The 19,678-nt window shown below is 44.5% G+C and overlaps 1 protein-coding gene across 1 annotated transcript in view; it reads left to right on the top strand.

Annotated features, from left to right (window-relative positions):
• Positions 1 to 291: 291 nt before the first annotated feature.
• The window catches only part of LOC140372716 (RNA-binding protein Musashi homolog 1-like), a 335,187-nt gene continuing 315,800 nt past the window's right edge, over positions 292 to 19,678 (top strand). Inside the window, exons 1-4 of the mRNA XM_072459820.1 lie at positions 292 to 470; positions 2,219 to 2,259; positions 2,828 to 2,909; positions 11,510 to 11,594. Of these exons, the coding sequence (XP_072315921.1) occupies positions 430 to 470; positions 2,219 to 2,259; positions 2,828 to 2,909; positions 11,510 to 11,594 (249 nt within the window). The 5' untranslated portion in view covers positions 292 to 429. The remainder of the gene's footprint in view (positions 471 to 2,218; positions 2,260 to 2,827; positions 2,910 to 11,509; positions 11,595 to 19,678) is intronic.

The raw sequence follows: 19,678 nt of genomic DNA, 5'->3' as shown, positions 1-19,678 counted from the left end.
AGGACCAGACCAGGACCAGGACCAGGACCAGGACCAGGACCAGGACCAGGACCAGGACCAGATCAGGACCAGGACCAGGACCAGGACCAGGACCAGATCAGGACCAGGACCAGGACCAGGACCAGGACCAGATCAGGACCAGGACCAGGACCAGGACCAGGACCAGATCAGGACCAGGACCAGGACCAGGACCAGGACCAGGACCAGGACCAGGACCAGGACCAGACCAGGACCAGGACCAGGTTAAAGGCGCAGACGCGGCAGAAAAGCGCGCGTTCTTCACAAAAACATTCCGCTTTGTGGATCAGCGGTGCGCGGGCACGTGAGGGGGCGGGGCCTGTCTGTGCGTGCGCGTGTCCCCTCCCCCAGCCTCCTCGTGCGGAGCAGCGCGAGCTCAGTGCGGGACAAAGACCCGGAGCCACGCGCATCATGGACACGGAAGAGACGGAGAGCTGCGCGCAGGACCCGCGGTACCGGACCGGCGTCCCGTGACCCTCGGTGTCCCCGCTCCTCCCCCTGGACCCTCCCCCTGGACCCCCACAGCACCCAAAGCCCGGGACTTTACGGACCTCCGCGGCGCGCGGACAAAGCGAGCACGCGGCTCCGTTTGTTTACCGCACGCGTCTGTCTCCAGGCCACGCGCGAACTTCTGCATCTCCTGATGGAGCCCGCGTGAGCGGACCGGAACCCCGGAGCCCCCGGAGCCCCGGAGCCCGCTTCGGAGTCCGCAGAGGGACCGGAGGAGAGTCCCGGGCTTTAGGATGCTCTGTCCCGCGTGTGTCCCCCGTCCCCTCTCTCTCTGTGATTTACTTTAGTGTTTCTCCCCCCTCGTGTCCCCCCCCCCCCCGTACCCCGGTATACCCCTCCGTACCCCGGTATACCCCTCCGTACCCCGGTATACCCCCCGTACCCCGGTATACCCCCCTCCGTACCCCGGTATACCCCCCGTACCCCGGTATACCCCCCTCCGTACCCCGGTATACCCCCCGTACCCCGGTATACCCCCCCGTACCCCGGTATACCCCCCTCCGTACCCCGGTATACCCCCCTCCGTACCCCGGTATACCCCCCGTACCCCGGTATACCCCTCCGTACCCCGGTATACCCCCCTCCGTACCCCGGTATACCCCCCGTACCCCGGTATACCCCCCCGTACCCCGGTATACCCCCTCGTACCCCGGTATACCCCCCTCCGTACCCCGGTATACCCCCTCGTACCCCGGTATACCCCCCGTACCCCGGTATACCCCCCTCCGTACCCCGGTATACCCCCCGTACCCCGGTATACCCCCCCGTACCCCGGTATACCCCCCCGTACCCCGGTATACCCCCCTCGTGCCCCGGTATACCCCCCTCCGTACCCCGGTATACCCCCTCGTACCCCGGTATACCCCCCGTACCCCGGTATACCCCCCTCCGTACCCCGGTATACCCCCCGTACCCCGGTATACCCCTCCGTACCCCGGTATACCCCTCCGTACCCCGGTATACCCCCCGTACCCCGGTATACCCCCCGTACCCCGGTATACCCCCCCGTACCCCGGTATACCCCCCCGTACCCCGGTATACCCCCTCGTACCCCGGTATACCCCCCTCCGTACCCCGGTATACCCCCTCGTACCCCGGTATACCCCCCGTACCCCGGTATACCCCCCTCCGTACCCCGGTATACCCCCCGTACCCCGGTATACCCCTCCGTACCCCGGTATACCCCCTCGTACCCCGGTATACCCCTCCGTACCCCGGTATACCCCCCTCCGTACCCCGGTATACCCCCTCGTACCCCGGTATACCCCTCCGTACCCCGGTATACCCCCCTCCGTACCCCGGTATACCCCCCTCCGTACCCCGGTATACCCCCCTCCGTACCCCGGTATACCCCCTCGTACCCCGGTATACCCCCCTCGTACCCCGGTATACCCCCCTCCGTACCCCGGTATACCCCCCTCCGTACCCCGGTATACCCCCTCGTACCCCGGTATACCCCTCCGTACCCCGGTATACCCCCCTCCGTACCCCGGTATACCCCCTCGTACCCCGGTATACCCCTCCGTACCCCGGTATACCCCCTCGTACCCCGGTATACCCCCTCGTACCCCGGTATACCCCCTCGTACCCCGGTATACCCCTCCGTACCCCGGTATACCCCCTCGTACCCCGGTATACCCCCCTCCGTACCCCGGTATACCCCCCTCACTCTCTCTCTCTCTCTCCTCAGTAAAATGTTCGTGGGGGGGCTGAGCTGGCAGACGACCCAAGGTGAGTGTCCGTGTTTTGTCCGCGTCCCGCCGCGCTTCACCGCGTCTCTGCTCCGTTACCGCGCGGTGCTGATGACGTAGGGCGTCACAGTGCGTCCTCTGTGTCCTCTGCGGTGCGGTGCGGCGCGGAGCGTAACGGGGCTGAGGATTAAAGTGCGCACTTGTCCCGTGTCCGCGCGCGCCTCTGCCGGCGTGCGCGCGCATGTTCGGGACGTTGGTTGTGGGTCGTGTTCCTGTGCTCAGGTCACGTGGGAGCAGCGTGCGCGCGAGCCCATTGTCTGACGCAGGCTCGTGCGTGTGCGCGTGTCTGACGCGTGTCTGACGCGTGTCTGACGCGTGTCTGACGCGTGTCTGAAGCGTGTCTGACGCGTGTCTGACGCGTGTCTGAAGCGTGTCTGAAGCGTGTCTGACGCGTGTCTGACGCGTGTCTGACGCGTGTCTGACGCGTGTCTGACGCGTGTCTGAAGCGTGTCTGACGCGTGTCTGAAGCGTGTCTGAAGCGTGTCTGACGCGTGTCTGAAGCGTGTCTGACGCGTGTCTGACGCGTGTCTGACGCGTGTCTCCTGCAGAGCGCCTGCTCGAGTACTTTGGGAGGTTCGGGGACGTGAAAGACTGCACCGTGATGAGAGACCCTGTCACCAAGAGGTCCAGGTGAGGAGACTCCACCAGACACACAAACAAACAAACAATATTATGTTCATCCCTCAAGATGTCTGCTTTTGACTTGTCCTGAGTCACCGCGCTCTGTGTACATGTGTCGTACATGTGTAGTACATGTGTAGTACATGTGTAGTACATGTGTAGTACATGTGTCGTACATGTGTCGTACATGTGTAGTACATGTGTCGTACATGTGTAGTACATGTGTAGTACATGTGTCGTACATGTGTCGTACATGTGTCGTACATGTGTAGTACATGTGTAGTACATGTGTCGTACATGTGTAGTACATGTGTAGTACATGTGTAGTACATGTGTAGTACATGTGTTGTACATGTCTAGTACATGTGTAGTACATGTGTAGTACAAGCGTCGTACATGTGTAGTACATGTGTAGTACATGTGTAGTACATGTGTCGTACATGTGTCGTACATGTGTCGTACATGTGTAGTACATGTGTCGTACATGTGTAGTACATGTGTAGTACATGTGTCGTACATGTGTCGTACATGTGTAGTACATGTGTAGTACATGTGTAGTACATGTGTTGTACATGTCTAGTACATGTGTAGTACATGTGTAGTACATGTGTCGTACATGTGTCGTACATGTGTCGTACATGTGTAGTACATGTGTAGTACATGTGTAGTACATGTGTAGTACATGTGTCGTACATGTCTAGTACATGTGTAGTACATGTGTAGTACAAGCGTCGTACATGTGTAGTACATGTGTAGTACATGTGTAGTACATGTGTCGTACATGTGTAGTACATGTGTAGTACAAGCGTCGTACATGTGTAGTACATGTGTAGTACATGTGTAGTACATGTGTAGTACATGTGTCGTACATGTGTCGTACATGTGTCGTACATGTGTAGTACATGTGTAGTACAAGCGTCGTACATGTGTAGTACATGTGTAGTACATGTGTAGTACATGTGTAGTACATGTGTAGTACAAGTGTAGTACAAGTGTAGTACATGTGTGTAGTACATGTGTCGTACATGTGTAGTACATGTGTCGTACATGTGTCGTACATTTGTCGTACATGTGTCGTACATGTGTAGTACATGTGTAGTACATGTGTTGTACATGTCTAGTACATGTGTAGTACATGTGTAGTACAAGCGTCGTACATGTGTAGTACATGTGTAGTACATGTGTAGTACATGTGTCGTACATACATGTGTAGTACATGTGTAGTACATGTGTAGTACAAGCGTCGTACATGTGTAGTACATGTGTAGTACAAGTGTAGTACATGTGTAGTACATGTGTTGTACATGTCTAGTACATGTGTAGTACATGTGTAGTACAAGCGTCGTACATGTGTAGTACATGTGTAGTACATGTGTAGTACATGTGTCGTACATGTGTAGTACATGTGTAGTACATGTGTAGTACAAGCGTCGTACATGTGTAGTACATGTGTAGTACAAGTGTAGTACATGTGTAGTACATGTGTAGTACATGTGTCGTACATGTGTCGTACATGTGTCGTACATGTGTAGTACATGTGTAGTACATGTGTAGTACAAGTGTAGTACAAGTGTAGTACATGTGTCGTACATGTGTCGTACATGTGTCGTACATGTGTAGTACATGTGTCGTACATGTGTAGTACATGTGTAGTACATGTGTTGTACATGTCTAGTACATGTGTAGTACATGTGTAGTACAAGCGTCGTACATGTGTAGTACATGTGTAGTACATGTGTCGTACATGTGTAGTACAAGTGTAGTACATGTGTAGTACATGTGTAGTACATGTGTCGTACATGTGTCGTACATGTGTCGTACATGTGTAGTACATGTGTAGTACAAGTGTAGTACAAGTGTAGTACATGTGTGTAGTACATGTGTAGTACATGTGTAGTACATGTGTAGTACATGTGTGTAGTACATGTGTCGTACATGTGTAGTACATGTGTAGTACAAGTGTAGTACATGTGTAGTACAAGCGTCGTACATGTGTAGTACATGTGTAGTACAAGTGTAGTACATGTGTAGTACATGTGTAGTACATGTGTCGTACATGTGTCGTACATGTGTCGTACATGTGTAGTACATGTGTAGTACAAGTGTAGTACAAGTGTAGTACATGTGTGTAGTACATGTGTAGTACATGTGTAGTACATGTGTAGTACATGTGTGTAGTACATGTGTCGTACATGTGTAGTACATGTGTAGTACAAGTGTAGTACATGTGTAGTACATGTGTCGTACATGTGTAGTACATAACTCGTACATAACTTGTACATGTGTAGTACATATCTCGTACATGTGTAGTACATAACTCGTACATGTGTAGTACATAACTTGTACATGTGTAGTACATAACTCGTAGATAACTAATACATAACTCGTACATGTGTAGTACATAACTCGTACATAATTTGTACATGTGTAGTACATAACAAGTACATGTGTAGTACATAACTCCTACATAACTCGTACATGTGTAGTACATAACTCGTACATGTGTAGTACATAACTCCTACATAACTCGTACATGTGTAGTACATAACTCCTACATAACTCGTACATGTGTAGTACATAACTCGTACATAATTTGTACATGTGTAGTACATAACTCGTACATGTGTAGTACATAACTCCTACATAACTCGTACATGTATAGTACATAACTCGTACATAACTCGTAGATAACTTGTACATGTGTAGTACATAACTCGTACATGTGTAGTACATAACTCCTACATAACTCGTACATGTGTAGTACATAACTCCTACATAACTCGTACATGTGTAGTACATAACTCGTACATAATTTGTACATGTGTAGTACATAACTCGTACATGTGTAGTACATAACTCCTACATAACTCGTACATGTGTAGTACATAACTCGTACATGTGTAGTACATAACTCCTACATAACTCGTACATGTGTAGTACATAACTCCTACATAACTCGTACATGTGTAGTACATAACTCGTACATAACTCGTAGATAACTTGTACATGTGTAGTACATAACTCGTACATGTGTAGTACATAACTCGTACATGTGTAGTACATAACTCGTAGATAACTTGTACATGTGTAGTACATAACTCGTACATGTGTAGTACATAACTCCTACATAACTTGTACATGTGTAGTACATAACTCGTACATGTGTAGTACATAACTCCTACATAACTTGTACATGTGTAGTACATAACTCGTACATAACTCGTACATGTGTAGTACATAACTCCTACATAACTTGTACATGTGTAGTACATAACTCGTACATGTGTAGTACATAACTTGTACATGTGTAGTACATAACTTGTACATGTGTAGTACATAACTTGTACATGTGTAGTACATAACTCGTACATAACTCGTACATGTGTAGTACATAACTCCTACATAACTTGTACATGTGTAGTACATAACTCGTACATGTGTAGTACATAACTCGTAGATAACTTGTACATGTGTAGTACATAACTCGTACATGTGTAGTACATAACTCGTAGATAACTTGTACATGTGTAGTACATAACTCGTACATAACTCGTACATGTGTAGTACATAACTCCTACATAACTTGTACATGTGTAGTACATAACTCGTACATGTGTAGTACATAACTCCTACATAACTCGTACATGTGTAGTACATAACTCGTACATGTATAGTACATAACTCGTACATAACTCGTACATGTATAGTACATAACTCGTACATAACTCCTACATAACTTGTACATGTGTAGTACATAACTCGTACATGTGTAGTACATAACTCCTACATAACTCGTACATGTATAGTACATAACTCGTACATAACTCCTACATAACTCGTACATGTGTAGTACATAACTCCTACATAACTTGTACATGTGTAGTACATAACTCGTACATGTGTAGTACATAACTCCTACATAACTCGTACATGTATAGTACATAACTCGTACATAACTCCTACATAACTCGTACATGTGTAGTACATAACTCCTACATAACTTGTACATGTGTAGTACATAACTTGTACATGTGTAGTACATAACTCCTACATAACTTTTACATATGTAGTACATAACTCCTACATAACTAATACATAACTCGTACAGAATTTGTACATGTGTAGTACATAACTCGTACATAACTAATACATAACTCGTACATGTGTCGTACATGTGTAGTACATGTGTAGTACATGTGTAGTACATAACTCGTACATGTGTAGTACATAACTCCTACATAACTCGTACATGTGTAGTACATAACTCGTACATGTGTAGTACATGTGTAGTACATGTGTAGTACATAACTCGTACATGTGTAGTACATGTGTCGTACATGTGTAGTACATAACTCCTACATGTGTAGTACATAACTTGTACATGTGTAGTGCTGTGTGTAGAGTTGTGTGTAGTGCTGTGTGTACAGTTGTGTGTAGTGTTGTGTGTAGTGTTGTGTGTAGTGCTGTGTGTAGTGCTGTGTGTAGTGTTGTTTGTAGAGTTGTGTGTAGTGCTGTTTGTAGAGTCGTGTGTAGTGCTGTGTGTAGTGTTGTGTGTAGTGTTGTGTGTAGAGTTGTGTGTAGTGTTGTGTGTAGTATTGTGTGTAGAGTTTTGTGTAGTGTTATGTGTTGTCTGTAGTGTTGTGTGTAGTGCTGTGTGTAGTGTTGTTTGTAGAGTTTTGTGTAGTGTTGTGTGTAGTGCTGTGTGTAGTGTTGTGTTTAGAGTTGTGTGTAGTGTTGTGTTTAGAGTTGTGTGTAGAGTTGTGTGTAGTGTTGTGTTTAGAGTTGTGTGTAGAGTTGTGTAGTACAAGTGTAGTACATGTGTAGTACATGTGTAGTACATGTGTCGTACATGTGTCGTACATGTGTCGTACATGTGTAGTACATGTGTAGTACAAGTGTAGTACAAGTGTAGTACATGTGTGTAGTACATGTGTAGTACATGTGTAGTACATGTGTAGTACATGTGTGTAGTACATGTGTCGTACATGTGTAGTACATGTGTAGTACAAGTGTAGTACATGTGTAGTACATGTGTCGTACATGTGTAGTACATAACTCGTACATAACTTGTACATGTGTAGTACATATCTCGTACATGTGTAGTACATAACTCGTACATGTGTAGTACATAACTTGTACATGTGTAGTACATAACTCGTAGATAACTAATACATAACTCGTACATGTGTAGTACATAACTCGTACATAATTTGTACATGTGTAGTACATAACAAGTACATGTGTAGTACATAACTCCTACATAACTCGTACATGTGTAGTACATAACTCGTACATGTGTAGTACATAACTCCTACATAACTCGTACATGTGTAGTACATAACTCCTACATAACTCGTACATGTGTAGTACATAACTCGTACATAATTTGTACATGTGTAGTACATAACTCGTACATGTGTAGTACATAACTCCTACATAACTCGTACATGTATAGTACATAACTCGTACATAACTCGTAGATAACTTGTACATGTGTAGTACATAACTCGTACATGTGTAGTACATAACTCCTACATAACTCGTACATGTGTAGTACATAACTCCTACATAACTCGTACATGTGTAGTACATAACTCGTACATAATTTGTACATGTGTAGTACATAACTCGTACATGTGTAGTACATAACTCCTACATAACTCGTACATGTGTAGTACATAACTCGTACATGTGTAGTACATAACTCCTACATAACTCGTACATGTGTAGTACATAACTCCTACATAACTCGTACATGTGTAGTACATAACTCGTACATAACTCGTAGATAACTTGTACATGTGTAGTACATAACTCGTACATGTGTAGTACATAACTCGTACATGTGTAGTACATAACTCGTAGATAACTTGTACATGTGTAGTACATAACTCGTACATGTGTAGTACATAACTCCTACATAACTTGTACATGTGTAGTACATAACTCGTACATGTGTAGTACATAACTCCTACATAACTTGTACATGTGTAGTACATAACTCGTACATAACTCGTACATGTGTAGTACATAACTCCTACATAACTTGTACATGTGTAGTACATAACTCGTACATGTGTAGTACATAACTTGTACATGTGTAGTACATAACTTGTACATGTGTAGTACATAACTTGTACATGTGTAGTACATAACTCGTACATAACTCGTACATGTGTAGTACATAACTCCTACATAACTTGTACATGTGTAGTACATAACTCGTACATGTGTAGTACATAACTCGTAGATAACTTGTACATGTGTAGTACATAACTCGTACATGTGTAGTACATAACTCGTAGATAACTTGTACATGTGTAGTACATAACTCGTACATAACTCGTACATGTGTAGTACATAACTCCTACATAACTTGTACATGTGTAGTACATAACTCGTACATGTGTAGTACATAACTCCTACATAACTCGTACATGTGTAGTACATAACTCGTACATGTATAGTACATAACTCGTACATAACTCGTACATGTATAGTACATAACTCGTACATAACTCCTACATAACTTGTACATGTGTAGTACATAACTCGTACATGTGTAGTACATAACTCCTACATAACTCGTACATGTATAGTACATAACTCGTACATAACTCCTACATAACTCGTACATGTGTAGTACATAACTCCTACATAACTTGTACATGTGTAGTACATAACTCGTACATGTGTAGTACATAACTCCTACATAACTCGTACATGTATAGTACATAACTCGTACATAACTCCTACATAACTCGTACATGTGTAGTACATAACTCCTACATAACTTGTACATGTGTAGTACATAACTTGTACATGTGTAGTACATAACTCCTACATAACTTTTACATATGTAGTACATAACTCCTACATAACTAATACATAACTCGTACAGAATTTGTACATGTGTAGTACATAACTCGTACATAACTAATACATAACTCGTACATGTGTCGTACATGTGTAGTACATGTGTCGTACATGTGTAGTACATGTGTAGTACATGTGTAGTACATAACTCGTACATGTGTAGTACATAACTCCTACATAACTCGTACATGTGTAGTACATAACTCGTACATGTGTAGTACATGTGTAGTACATGTGTAGTACATAACTCGTACATGTGTAGTACATGTGTCGTACATGTGTAGTACATAACTCCTACATGTGTAGTACATAACTTGTACATGTGTAGTGCTGTGTGTAGAGTTGTGTGTAGTGCTGTGTGTACAGTTGTGTGTAGTGTTGTGTGTAGTGTTGTGTGTAGTGCTGTGTGTAGTGCTGTGTGTAGTGTTGTTTGTAGAGTTGTGTGTAGTGCTGTTTGTAGAGTCGTGTGTAGTGCTGTGTGTAGTGTTGTGTGTAGTGTTGTGTGTAGAGTTGTGTGTAGTGTTGTGTGTAGTATTGTGTGTAGAGTTTTGTGTAGTGTTATGTGTTGTCTGTAGTGTTGTGTGTAGTGCTGTGTGTAGTGTTGTTTGTAGAGTTTTGTGTAGTGTTGTGTGTAGTGCTGTGTGTAGTGTTGTGTTTAGAGTTGTGTGTAGTGTTGTGTTTAGAGTTGTGTGTAGAGTTGTGTGTAGTGTTGTGTTTAGAGTTGTGTGTAGAGTTGTGTGTAGTGTTGTGTGTAGAGTTGTGTGTAGAGTTGTGTGTAGTGTTGTGTGTAGTGTTGTGTGTAGAGTTGTGTGTAGAGTTGTGTGTAGTGTTGTGTGTAGTGTTGTGTGTAGTGTTGTGTGTAGAGTTGTGTGTAGAGTTGTGTGTAGTGTTGTGTGTAGAGTTGTGTGTAGAGTTGTGTGTAGAGTTGTGTGTAGTGTTGTGTGTTGTGTGTAGTATTGTGTGTAGAGTTGTGTGTAGTGTTGTGTGTAGTGTTGTGTGTAGTGTTGTGTGTAGAGTTGTGTGTAGTGTTGTGTGTAGAGTTGTGTGTAGTGTTGTGTGTAGTGTTGTGTGTAGAGTTGTGTGTAGTGTTGTGTGTAGTGTTGTGTCTAGAGTTGTGTGTAGTGTTGTGTGTAGAGTTGTGTGTAGTGTTGTGTGTAGAGTTGTGTGTAGTGTTGTGTGTAGAGTTGTGTGTAGTGTTGTGTGTAGTGTTGTGTCTAGAGTTGTGTGTAGTGTTGTGTGTATTGTTGTGTGTAGAGTTGTGTGTAGTGTTGTGTGTAGAGTTGTGTGTAGTGTTGTGTGTAGTGTTGTGTGTAGAGTTGTGTGTAGTGTTGTGTGTAGTGTTGTGTGTAGTGTTGTGTGTAGTGTTGTGTGTAGTGTTGTGTGTAGTGTTGTGTCTAGAGTTGTGTGTAGTGTTGTGTGTAGAGTTGTGTGTAGTGTTGTGTCTAGAGTTGTGTGTAGTGTTGTGTGTAGTGTTGTGTGTAGAGTTGTGTGTAGTGTTGTGTGTAGTGTTGTGTGTAGTGTTGTGTGTAGTGTTGTGTGTAGTGTTGTGTGTAGTGTTGTGTGTAGTGTTGTGTCTAGAGTTGTGTGTAGTGTTGTGTGTAGAGTTGTGTGTAGTGTTGTGTCTAGAGTTGTGTGTAGTGTTGTGTCTAGAGTTGTGTGTAGTGTTGTGTGTAGTGTTGTGTGTAGAGTTGTGTGTAGTTGTGTGTCTGACTCTTGCTCCTTGTACTTCTCAGAGGTTTTGGGTTTGTGACGTACGAGGATCAGGCTGGAGTGGACAAAGTCCTGGCCCAGGGCAAACACGAGCTGGACTCTAAAACGGTCAGACTCTTACACTTACCCGTTATTACACTTACCCTGTTATTACACTTACCCTGTTATTACACTTACACTATTATTACACTTACACTGTTATTACACTTACACTATTATTACACTTACACTGTTATTACACTTACCCTGTTATTACACTTACACTGTTATTACACTTACACTATTATTACACTTACACTGTTATTACACTTACCCTGTTATTACACTTACACTGTTATTACACTTACCCTGTTATTACACTCACGCTGTTATTACACGTAACCGTTATTACACTTACACTATTATTACACTTACACTGTTATTACACTTACCCTGTTATTACACTTACCCGTTATTACACTTACACTGTTATTACACTTACACTATTATTACACTTACACTGTTATTACACTTACCCTGTTATTACACTTACACTATTATTACACTTACACTGTTATTACACTTACCCTGTTATTACACTTACACTGTTATTACACTTACCCGTTATTACACTTACACTGTTATTACACTTACACTATTATTACACTTACACTGTTATTACACTTACCCTGTTATTACACTTACCCTGTTATTACACTTACACTATTATTACACTTACACTGTTATTACACTTACCCTGTTATTACACTTACCCTGTTATTACACTTACACTATTATTACACTTACACTGTTATTACACTTACCCTGTTATTACACTTACCCTGTTATTACACTTACACTATTAATACACTTACACTGTTATTACACTTACCCTGTTATTACACTCACGCTGTTATTACACGTAACCGTTATTACACTTACACTATTATTACACTTACACTGTTATTACACTTACCCTGTTATTACACTTACACTATTATTACACTTACACTATTATTACACTTACACTGTTATTACACTTACCCTGTTATTACACTTACCCTGTTATTACACTTACCCTGTTATTACACTTACGCTCCACCCGCTCCACTTGCCCCACTCGCTCCTCCTGCTACACCCGCTTCTGGTTCTATAGCCTGATGAGGTTCTGGTGGTTCTGGTTCTATAGCCTGATGAGGTTCTGGTGGTTCTGGTTCTATAGCCTGATGAGGTTCTGGTGGTTCTGGTTCTATAGCCTGATGAGGTTCTGGTGGTTCTGGTTCTATAGCCTGATGAGGTTCTGGTGGTTCTGGTTCTATAGCCTGATGAGGTTCTGGTGGTTCTGGTTCTATAGCCTGATGAGGTTCTGGTGGTTCTGGTTCTATAGCCTGATGAGGTTCTGGTGGTTCTGGTTCTATAGCCTGATGAGGTTCTGGTGGTTCTGGTTCTGGAGGTTGTTGGTGCAAGTCTCTGTGTCCGCACTTTGACTTAGAGCTCAATAGGACATTTCCATAGAGGCTGAGTAATTCAAATCATTGTCCAGGTTTAGTCCTGGTTCAGTCCTGGTTTAGTCCTGGTTTAGTCCTGGTTTAGTCCTGGTTTAGTCCTGGTTTAGTCCTGGTTTAGACCTGGTTTAGACCTGGTTCAGTCCTGGTTTAGTCCTGGTTTAGTCCTGGTTTAGTCCTGGTTTAGACCTGGTTTAGTCCTGGTTTAGTCCTGGTTTAGTTCTGGTTTAGTCCTGGTTTAGTTTTGGTTTAGACCTGGTTTAGTCCTGGTTTAGTCCTGGTTTAGTCCTGGTTTAGTCCTGGTTTAGACCTGGTTTAGTCCTGGTTTAGTCCTGGTTTAGACCTGGTTTAGTCCTGGTTTAGTCCTGGTTTAGTCCTGGTTTGGATCTGGTTTAGTCCTGGTTTAGTCCTGGTTTAGACCTGGTTTAGTCCTGGTTTAGTCCTGGTTTAGACCTGGTTTAGTCCTGGTTTAGACCTGGTTTAGTCCTGGTTTAGTCCTGGTTTAGTCCTGGTTTAGACCTGGTTTAGTCCTGGTTTAGTCCTGGTTTAGTTCTGGTTTAGTCCTGGTTTAGTCCTGGTTTAGTCCTGGTTCAGTCCTGGTTTAGTCCTGGTTTAGACCTGGTTTAGTCCTGGTTTAGTCCTGGTTCAGTCCTGGTTTAGTCCTGGTTTAGTCCTGGTTTAGTTCTGGTTTAGTCCTGGTTTAGTTCTGGTTTAGTCCTGGTTTAGACCTGGTTTAGACCTGGTTTAGTCCTGGTTCAGTCCTGGTTTAGTCCTGGTTTAGTCCTGGTTTAGTTCTGGTTTAGTCCTGGTTTAGTTCTGGTTTAGTTCTGGTTTAGACCTGGTTTAGACCTGGTTCAGTCCTGGTTTAGTCCTGGTTTAGTCCTGGTTTAGTCCTGGTTTAGACCTGGTTTAGTCCTGGTTTAGTCCTGGTTTAGTTCTGGTTTAGTCCTGGTTTAGTTCTGGTTTAGACCTGGTTTAGTTCTGGTTTAGACCTGGTTTAGACCTGGTTTAGTCCTGGTTTAGTCATGGGTTAGTCCTGGTTCAGTCCTGATTTAGTCCTGGTTTAGTCCTGGTTTAGTCCTGGGTTAGTCCTGGTTCAGTCCTGGTTTAGACCTGGTTTAGTCCTGGTTTAGTCCTGGTTTAGTCCTGGTTTAGACCTGGTTTAGACCTGGTTTAGTCTTGGTTCAGTCCTGGTTTAGTTCTGGTTTAGTCCTGGTTCAGTCCTGGTTTAGTCCTGGTTTAGTTCTGGTTTAGACCTGGTTTAGTCCTGGGTTAGTCCTGGTTTAGTCCTGGTTTAGTCCTGGTTTAGTTCTGGTTTAGTCCTGGTTTAGTTCTGGTTTAGACCTGGGTTAGTTCTGGTTTAGACCTGGTTTAGACATGGTTTGGACCTGGTTTAGACCTGGTTTAGTCCTGGTTTAGTCCTGGTTTAGTCCTGGTTTAGTTCTGGTTTAGTCCTGGTTTAGTTCTGGTTTAGACCTGGTTTAGTTCTGGTTTAGACCTGGTTTAGACCTGGTTTAGACCTGGTTTAGACCTGGTTTAGACCTGGTTTAGTTCTGGTTTAGACCTGGTTTAGACCTGGTTTAGTCCTGGTTTAGTCCTGGTTTAGTCCTGGTTTAGTCCTGCTTTAGACCTGGGTTAGACCTGGTTTAGTCCTGGTTTAGTCCTGGTTTAGTCCTGGTTTAGACCTGGGTTAGACCTGGTTTAGACCTGGTTTAGTCCTGGTTTAGTCCTGGTTTAGTCCTGGTTTAGTCCTGGTTTAGACCTGGTTTAGTCCTGGTTTAGTCCTGGTTTAGTTCTGGTTTAGTCCTGGTTTAGTTCTGGTTTAGACCTGGTTTAGACCTGGTTTAGTCCTGGTTTAGTCCTGGGTTAGTCCTGGTTCAGTCCTGGTTTAGTCCTGGTTTAGTCCTGGTTTAGTCCTGGGTTAGTCCTGGTTCAGTCCTGGTTTAGACCTGGTTTAGTCCTGGTTTAGTCCTGGTTTAGTCCTGGTTTAGACCTGGTTTAGACCTGGTTTAGTCTTGGTTCAGTCCTGGTTTAGTTCTGGTTTAGTCCTGGTTCAGTCCTGGTTTAGTCCTGGTTTAGTTCTGGTTTAGACCTGGTTTAGTCCTGGGTTAGTCCTGGTTTAGTCCTGGTTTAGTCCTGGTTTAGTTCTGGTTTAGTCCTGGTTTAGTTCTGGTTTAGACCTGGGTTAGTTCTGGTTTAGACCTGGTTTAGACATGGTTTAGACCTGGTTTAGACCTGGTTTAGTCCTGGTTTAGTCCTGGTTTAGTCCTGGTTTAGTTCTGGTTTAGTCCTGGTTTAGTTCTGGTTTAGACCTGGTTTAGTTCTGGTTTAGACCTGGTTTAGACCTGGTTTAGACCTGGTTTAGACCTGGTTTAGTTCTGGTTTAGACCTGGTTTAGACCTGGTTTAGACCTGGTTTAGTCCTGGTTTAGTCCTGGTTTAGTCCTGGTTTAGACCTGGGTTAGACCTGGTTTAGTCCTGGTTTAGTCCTGGTTTAGACCTGGGTTAGACCTGGTTTAGACCTGGTTTAGACCTGGTTTAGACCTGGTTTAGTCCTGGTTTAGTCCTGGTTTAGTTCTGGTTTAGTCCTGGTTTAGTTCTGGTTTAGTCCTGGTTTAGTCCTGGTTTAGACCTGGGTTAGACCTGGTTTAGACCTGGTTTAGACCTGGTTTAGACCTGGTTTAGTCCTGGTTTAGTCCTGGTTTAGTTCTGGTTTAGTCCTGGTTTAGTCCTGGTTTAGTCCTGGTTTAGACCTGGGTTAGACCTGGTTTAGACCTGGTTTAGACCTGGTTTAGTCCTGGTTTAGTCCTGGTTTAGTTCTGGTTTAGTCCTGGTTTAGTTCTGGTTTAGTCCTGGTTTAGTCCTGGTTTAGTCCTGGTTTAGACCTGGTTTAGACCTGGTTTAGACCTGGTTTAGTCCTGGTTTAGTCCTGGTTTAGTTCTGGTTTAGTCCTGGTTTAGTTCTGGTTTAGTCCTGGTTTAGACCTGGTTTAGTCCTGGTTTAGTCCTGGTTTAGTCCTGGTTTAGTTCTGGTTTAGTCCTGGTTTAGTTCTGGTTTAGTCCTGGTTTAGACCGTGTTTAGTCCTGGTTTAGTCCTGGTTTAGTCCTGGTTTAGACCTGGTTTAGACCTGGGTTAGACCTGGTTTAGTCCTGGTTTAGTCCTGGTTTAGTCCTGGTTTAGTCCTGGTTTAGTCCTGGGTTAGACCTGGTTTAGTCCTGGTTTAGTCCTGGTTTAGTCCTGGTTTAGACCTGGTTTAGACCTGGTTTAGTCCTGGTTTAGTCCTGGTTTAGTCCTGGTTTAGACCTGGGTTAGACCTGGTTTAGTCCTGGTTTAGTCCTGGTTTAGTCCTGGTTTAGACCTGGGTTAGACCTGGTTTAGATCTGGTTTAGACCTGGGTTAGACCTGGTTTAGTCCTGGTTTAGACCTGGTTTAGTCCTGGTTTAGTCCTGGTTTAGTCCTGGTTTAGACCTGGTTTAGACCTGGGTTAGACCTGGTTTAGTCCTGGTTTAGACCTGGTTTAGACCTGGTTTAGACCTGGTTTAGTCCTGGTTTAGTCCTGGTTTAGTTCTGGTTTAGTCCTGGTTTAGTTCTGGTTTAGTCCTGGTTTAGACCTGGTTTAGTCCTGGTTTAGTCCTGGTTTAGTTCTGGTTTAGTCCTGGTTTAGTTCTGGTTTAGTCCTGGTTTAGACCGTGTTTAGTCCTGGTTTAGTCCTGGTTTAGTCCTGGTTTAGACCTGGTTTAGACCTGGGTTAGACCTGGTTTAGTCCTGGTTTAGACCTGGTTTAGTCCTGGTTTAGTCCTGGTTTAGTCCTGGTTTAGTCCTGGTTTAGACCTGGGTTAGACCTGGTTTAGTCCTGGTTTAGTCCTGGTTTAGACCTGGTTTAGACCTGGGTTAGACCTGGTTTAGTCCTGGTTTAGACCTGGTTTAGACCTGGTTTAGTCCTGGTTTAGTCCTGGTTTAGACCTGGGTTAGACCTGGTTTAGTCCTGGTTTAGACCTGGTTTAGTCCTGGTTTAGTCCTGGTTTAGTCCTGGTTTAGACCTGGTTTAGTCCTGGTTTAGTCCTGGTTTAGTCCTGGGTTAGACCTGGTTTAGTCCTGGTTTAGTCCTGGTTTAGACCTGGGTTAGACCGTGTTTAGTCCTGGTTTAGACCTGGTTTAGTCCTGGTTTAGTCCTGGTTTAGTCCTGGTTTAGACCTGGGCTAGACCTGGTTTAGACCTGGTTTAGTCCTGGTTTAGTCCTGGTTTAGTCCTGGTTTACACCTGGGTTAGACCTGGTTTAGTCCTGGTTTAGTCCTGGTTTAGTCCTGGTTTAGACCTGGTTTAGACCTGGTTTAGTCCTGGTTTAGTTCTGGTTTAGTCCTGGTTTAGTTCTGGTTTAGTCCTGGTTTAGACCTGGTTTAGTCCTGGTTTAGTCCTGGTTTAGTTCTGGTTTAGTCCTGGTTTAGTTCTGGTTTAGTCCTGGTTTAGACCGTGTTTAGTCCTGGTTTAGTCCTGGTTTAGTCCTGGTTTAGACCTGGTTTAGACCTGGTTTAGTCCTGGTTTAGTCCTGGTTTAGTCCTGGTTTAGACCTGGGTTAGACCTGGTTTAGTCCTGGTTTAGTCCTGGTTTAGACCTGGTTTAGACCTGGGTTAGACCTGGTTTAGTCCTGGTTTAGACCTGGTTTAGTCCTGGTTTAGTCCTGGTTTAGTCCTGGTTTAGTCCTGGTTTAGACCTGGGTTAGACCTGGTTTAGTCCTGGTTTAGACCTGGTTTAGTCCTGGTTTAGTCCTGGTTTAGTCCTGGTTTAGACCTGGTTTAGTCCTGGTTTAGTCCTGGTTTAGTCCTGGGTTAGACCTGGTTTAGTCCTGGTTTAGTCCTGGTTTAGACCTGGGTTAGACCTGGTTTAGTCCTGGTTTAGACCTGGTTTAGTCCTGGTTTAGTCCTGGTTTAGTCCTGGTTTAGACCTGGGTTAGACCTGGTTTAGACCTGGTTTAGTCCTGGTTTAGTCCTGGTTTAGACCTGGGTTAGACCTGGGTTAGACCTGGTTTAGACCTGGTTTAGTCCTGGTTTAGTCCTGGTTTAGTCCTGGTTTAGACCTGGGTTAGACCTGGTTTAGTCCTGGTTTAGACCTGGTTTAGTCCTGGTTTAGTCCTGGTTTAGTCCTGGTTTAGTCCTGGTTTAGTCCTGGGTTAGACCTGGTTTAGTCCTGGTTTAGACCTGGTTTAGTCCTGGTTTAGTCCTGGTTTAGTCCTGGTTTAGTCCTGGGTTAGACCTGGTTTAGTCCTGGTTTAGTCCTGGTTTAGTCCTGGTTTAGACCTGGGTTAGACCTGGTTTAGACCTGGTTTAGTCCTGGTTTAGTCCTGGTTTAGTCCTGGTTTAGTCCTGGTTTAGACCTGGTTTAGACCTGGTTTAGTCCTGGTTTAGTCCTGGTTTAGTCCTGGTTTAGACCTGGGTTAGACCTGGTTTAGACCTGGTTTAGTCCTGGTTTAGTCCTGGTTTAGTCCTCGTTTAGACCTGGGTTAGACCTGGTTTAGTCCTGGTTTAGTCCTGGTTTAGACCTGGTTTAGACCTGGTTTAGACCTGGTTTAGTCCTGGTTTAGACCTGGTTTAGTCCTGGTTTAGACCTGGTTTAGTCCTGGTTTAGACCTGGGTTAGTCCTGGTTTAGTCCTGGTTTAGACCTGGGTTAGACCTGGTTTAGTCCTGGTTTAGACCTGGTTTAGACCTGGTTTAGTCCTGGTTTAGTCCTGGTTTAGACCTGGTTTGGACCTGGTTTAGTCCTGGTTTAGACCTGGTTTAGTCCTGGTTTAGTCCTGGTTTAGTCCTGGTTTAGACCTGGTTTAGTCCTGGTTTAGTCCTGGTTTAGTCCTGGGTTAGACCTGGTTTAGTCCTGGTTTAGTCCTGGTTTAGACCTGGGTTAGACCTGGTTTAGTCCTGGTTTAGACCTGGTTTAGTCCTGGTTTAGTCCTGGTTTAGTCCTGGTTTAGACCTGGGTTAGACCTGGTTTAGACCTGGTTTAGTCCTGGTTTAGTCCTGGTTTAGACCTGGGTTAGACCTGGTTTAGACCTGGTTTAGTCCTGGTTTAGTCCTGGTTTAGTCCTGGTTTAGACCTGGGTTAGACCTGGTTTAGTCCTGGTTTAGACCTGGTTTAGTCCTGGTTTAGTCCTGGTTTAGTCCTGGTTTAGTCCTGGTTTAGTCCTGGGTTAGACCTGGTTTAGTCCTGGTTTAGACCTGGTTTAGTCCTGGTTTAGTCCTGGTTTAGTCCTGGTTTAGTCCTGGTTTAGTCCTGGGTTAGACCTGGTTTAGTCCTGGTTTAGTCCTGGTTTAGACCTGGTTTAGACCTGGTTTAGTCCTGGTTTAGTCCTGGTTTAGTCCTGGTTTAGTCCTGGTTTAGACCTGGTTTAGACCTGGTTTAGTCCTGGTTTAGTCCTGGTTTAGTCCTGGTTTAGACCTGGTTTAGACCTGGTTTAGTCCTGGTTTAGTCCTGGTTTAGACCTGGGTTAGACCTGGTTTAGACCTGGTTTAGTCCTGGTTTAGTCCTGGTTTAGTCCTCGTTTAGACCTGGGTTAGACCTGGTTTAGTCCTGGTTTAGTCCTGGTTTAGACCTGGTTTAGACCTGGTTTAGACCTGGTTTAGTCCTGGTTTAGACCTGGTTTAGTCCTGGTTTAGACCTGGTTTAGTCCTGGTTTAGACCTGGGTTAGTCCTGGTTTAGTCCTGGTTTAGACCTGGGTT

Source organism: Eucyclogobius newberryi, unplaced genomic scaffold, assembly GCF_026437365.1.
Source record: "Eucyclogobius newberryi isolate DKJ021-1_F unplaced genomic scaffold, fEucNew1.0.hap1 SCAF_28, whole genome shotgun sequence".
Taxonomy (NCBI): Eukaryota; Metazoa; Chordata; class Actinopteri; order Gobiiformes; family Gobiidae; genus Eucyclogobius; species Eucyclogobius newberryi.
This window is presented reverse-complemented; position numbering and strand designations above follow the sequence as displayed.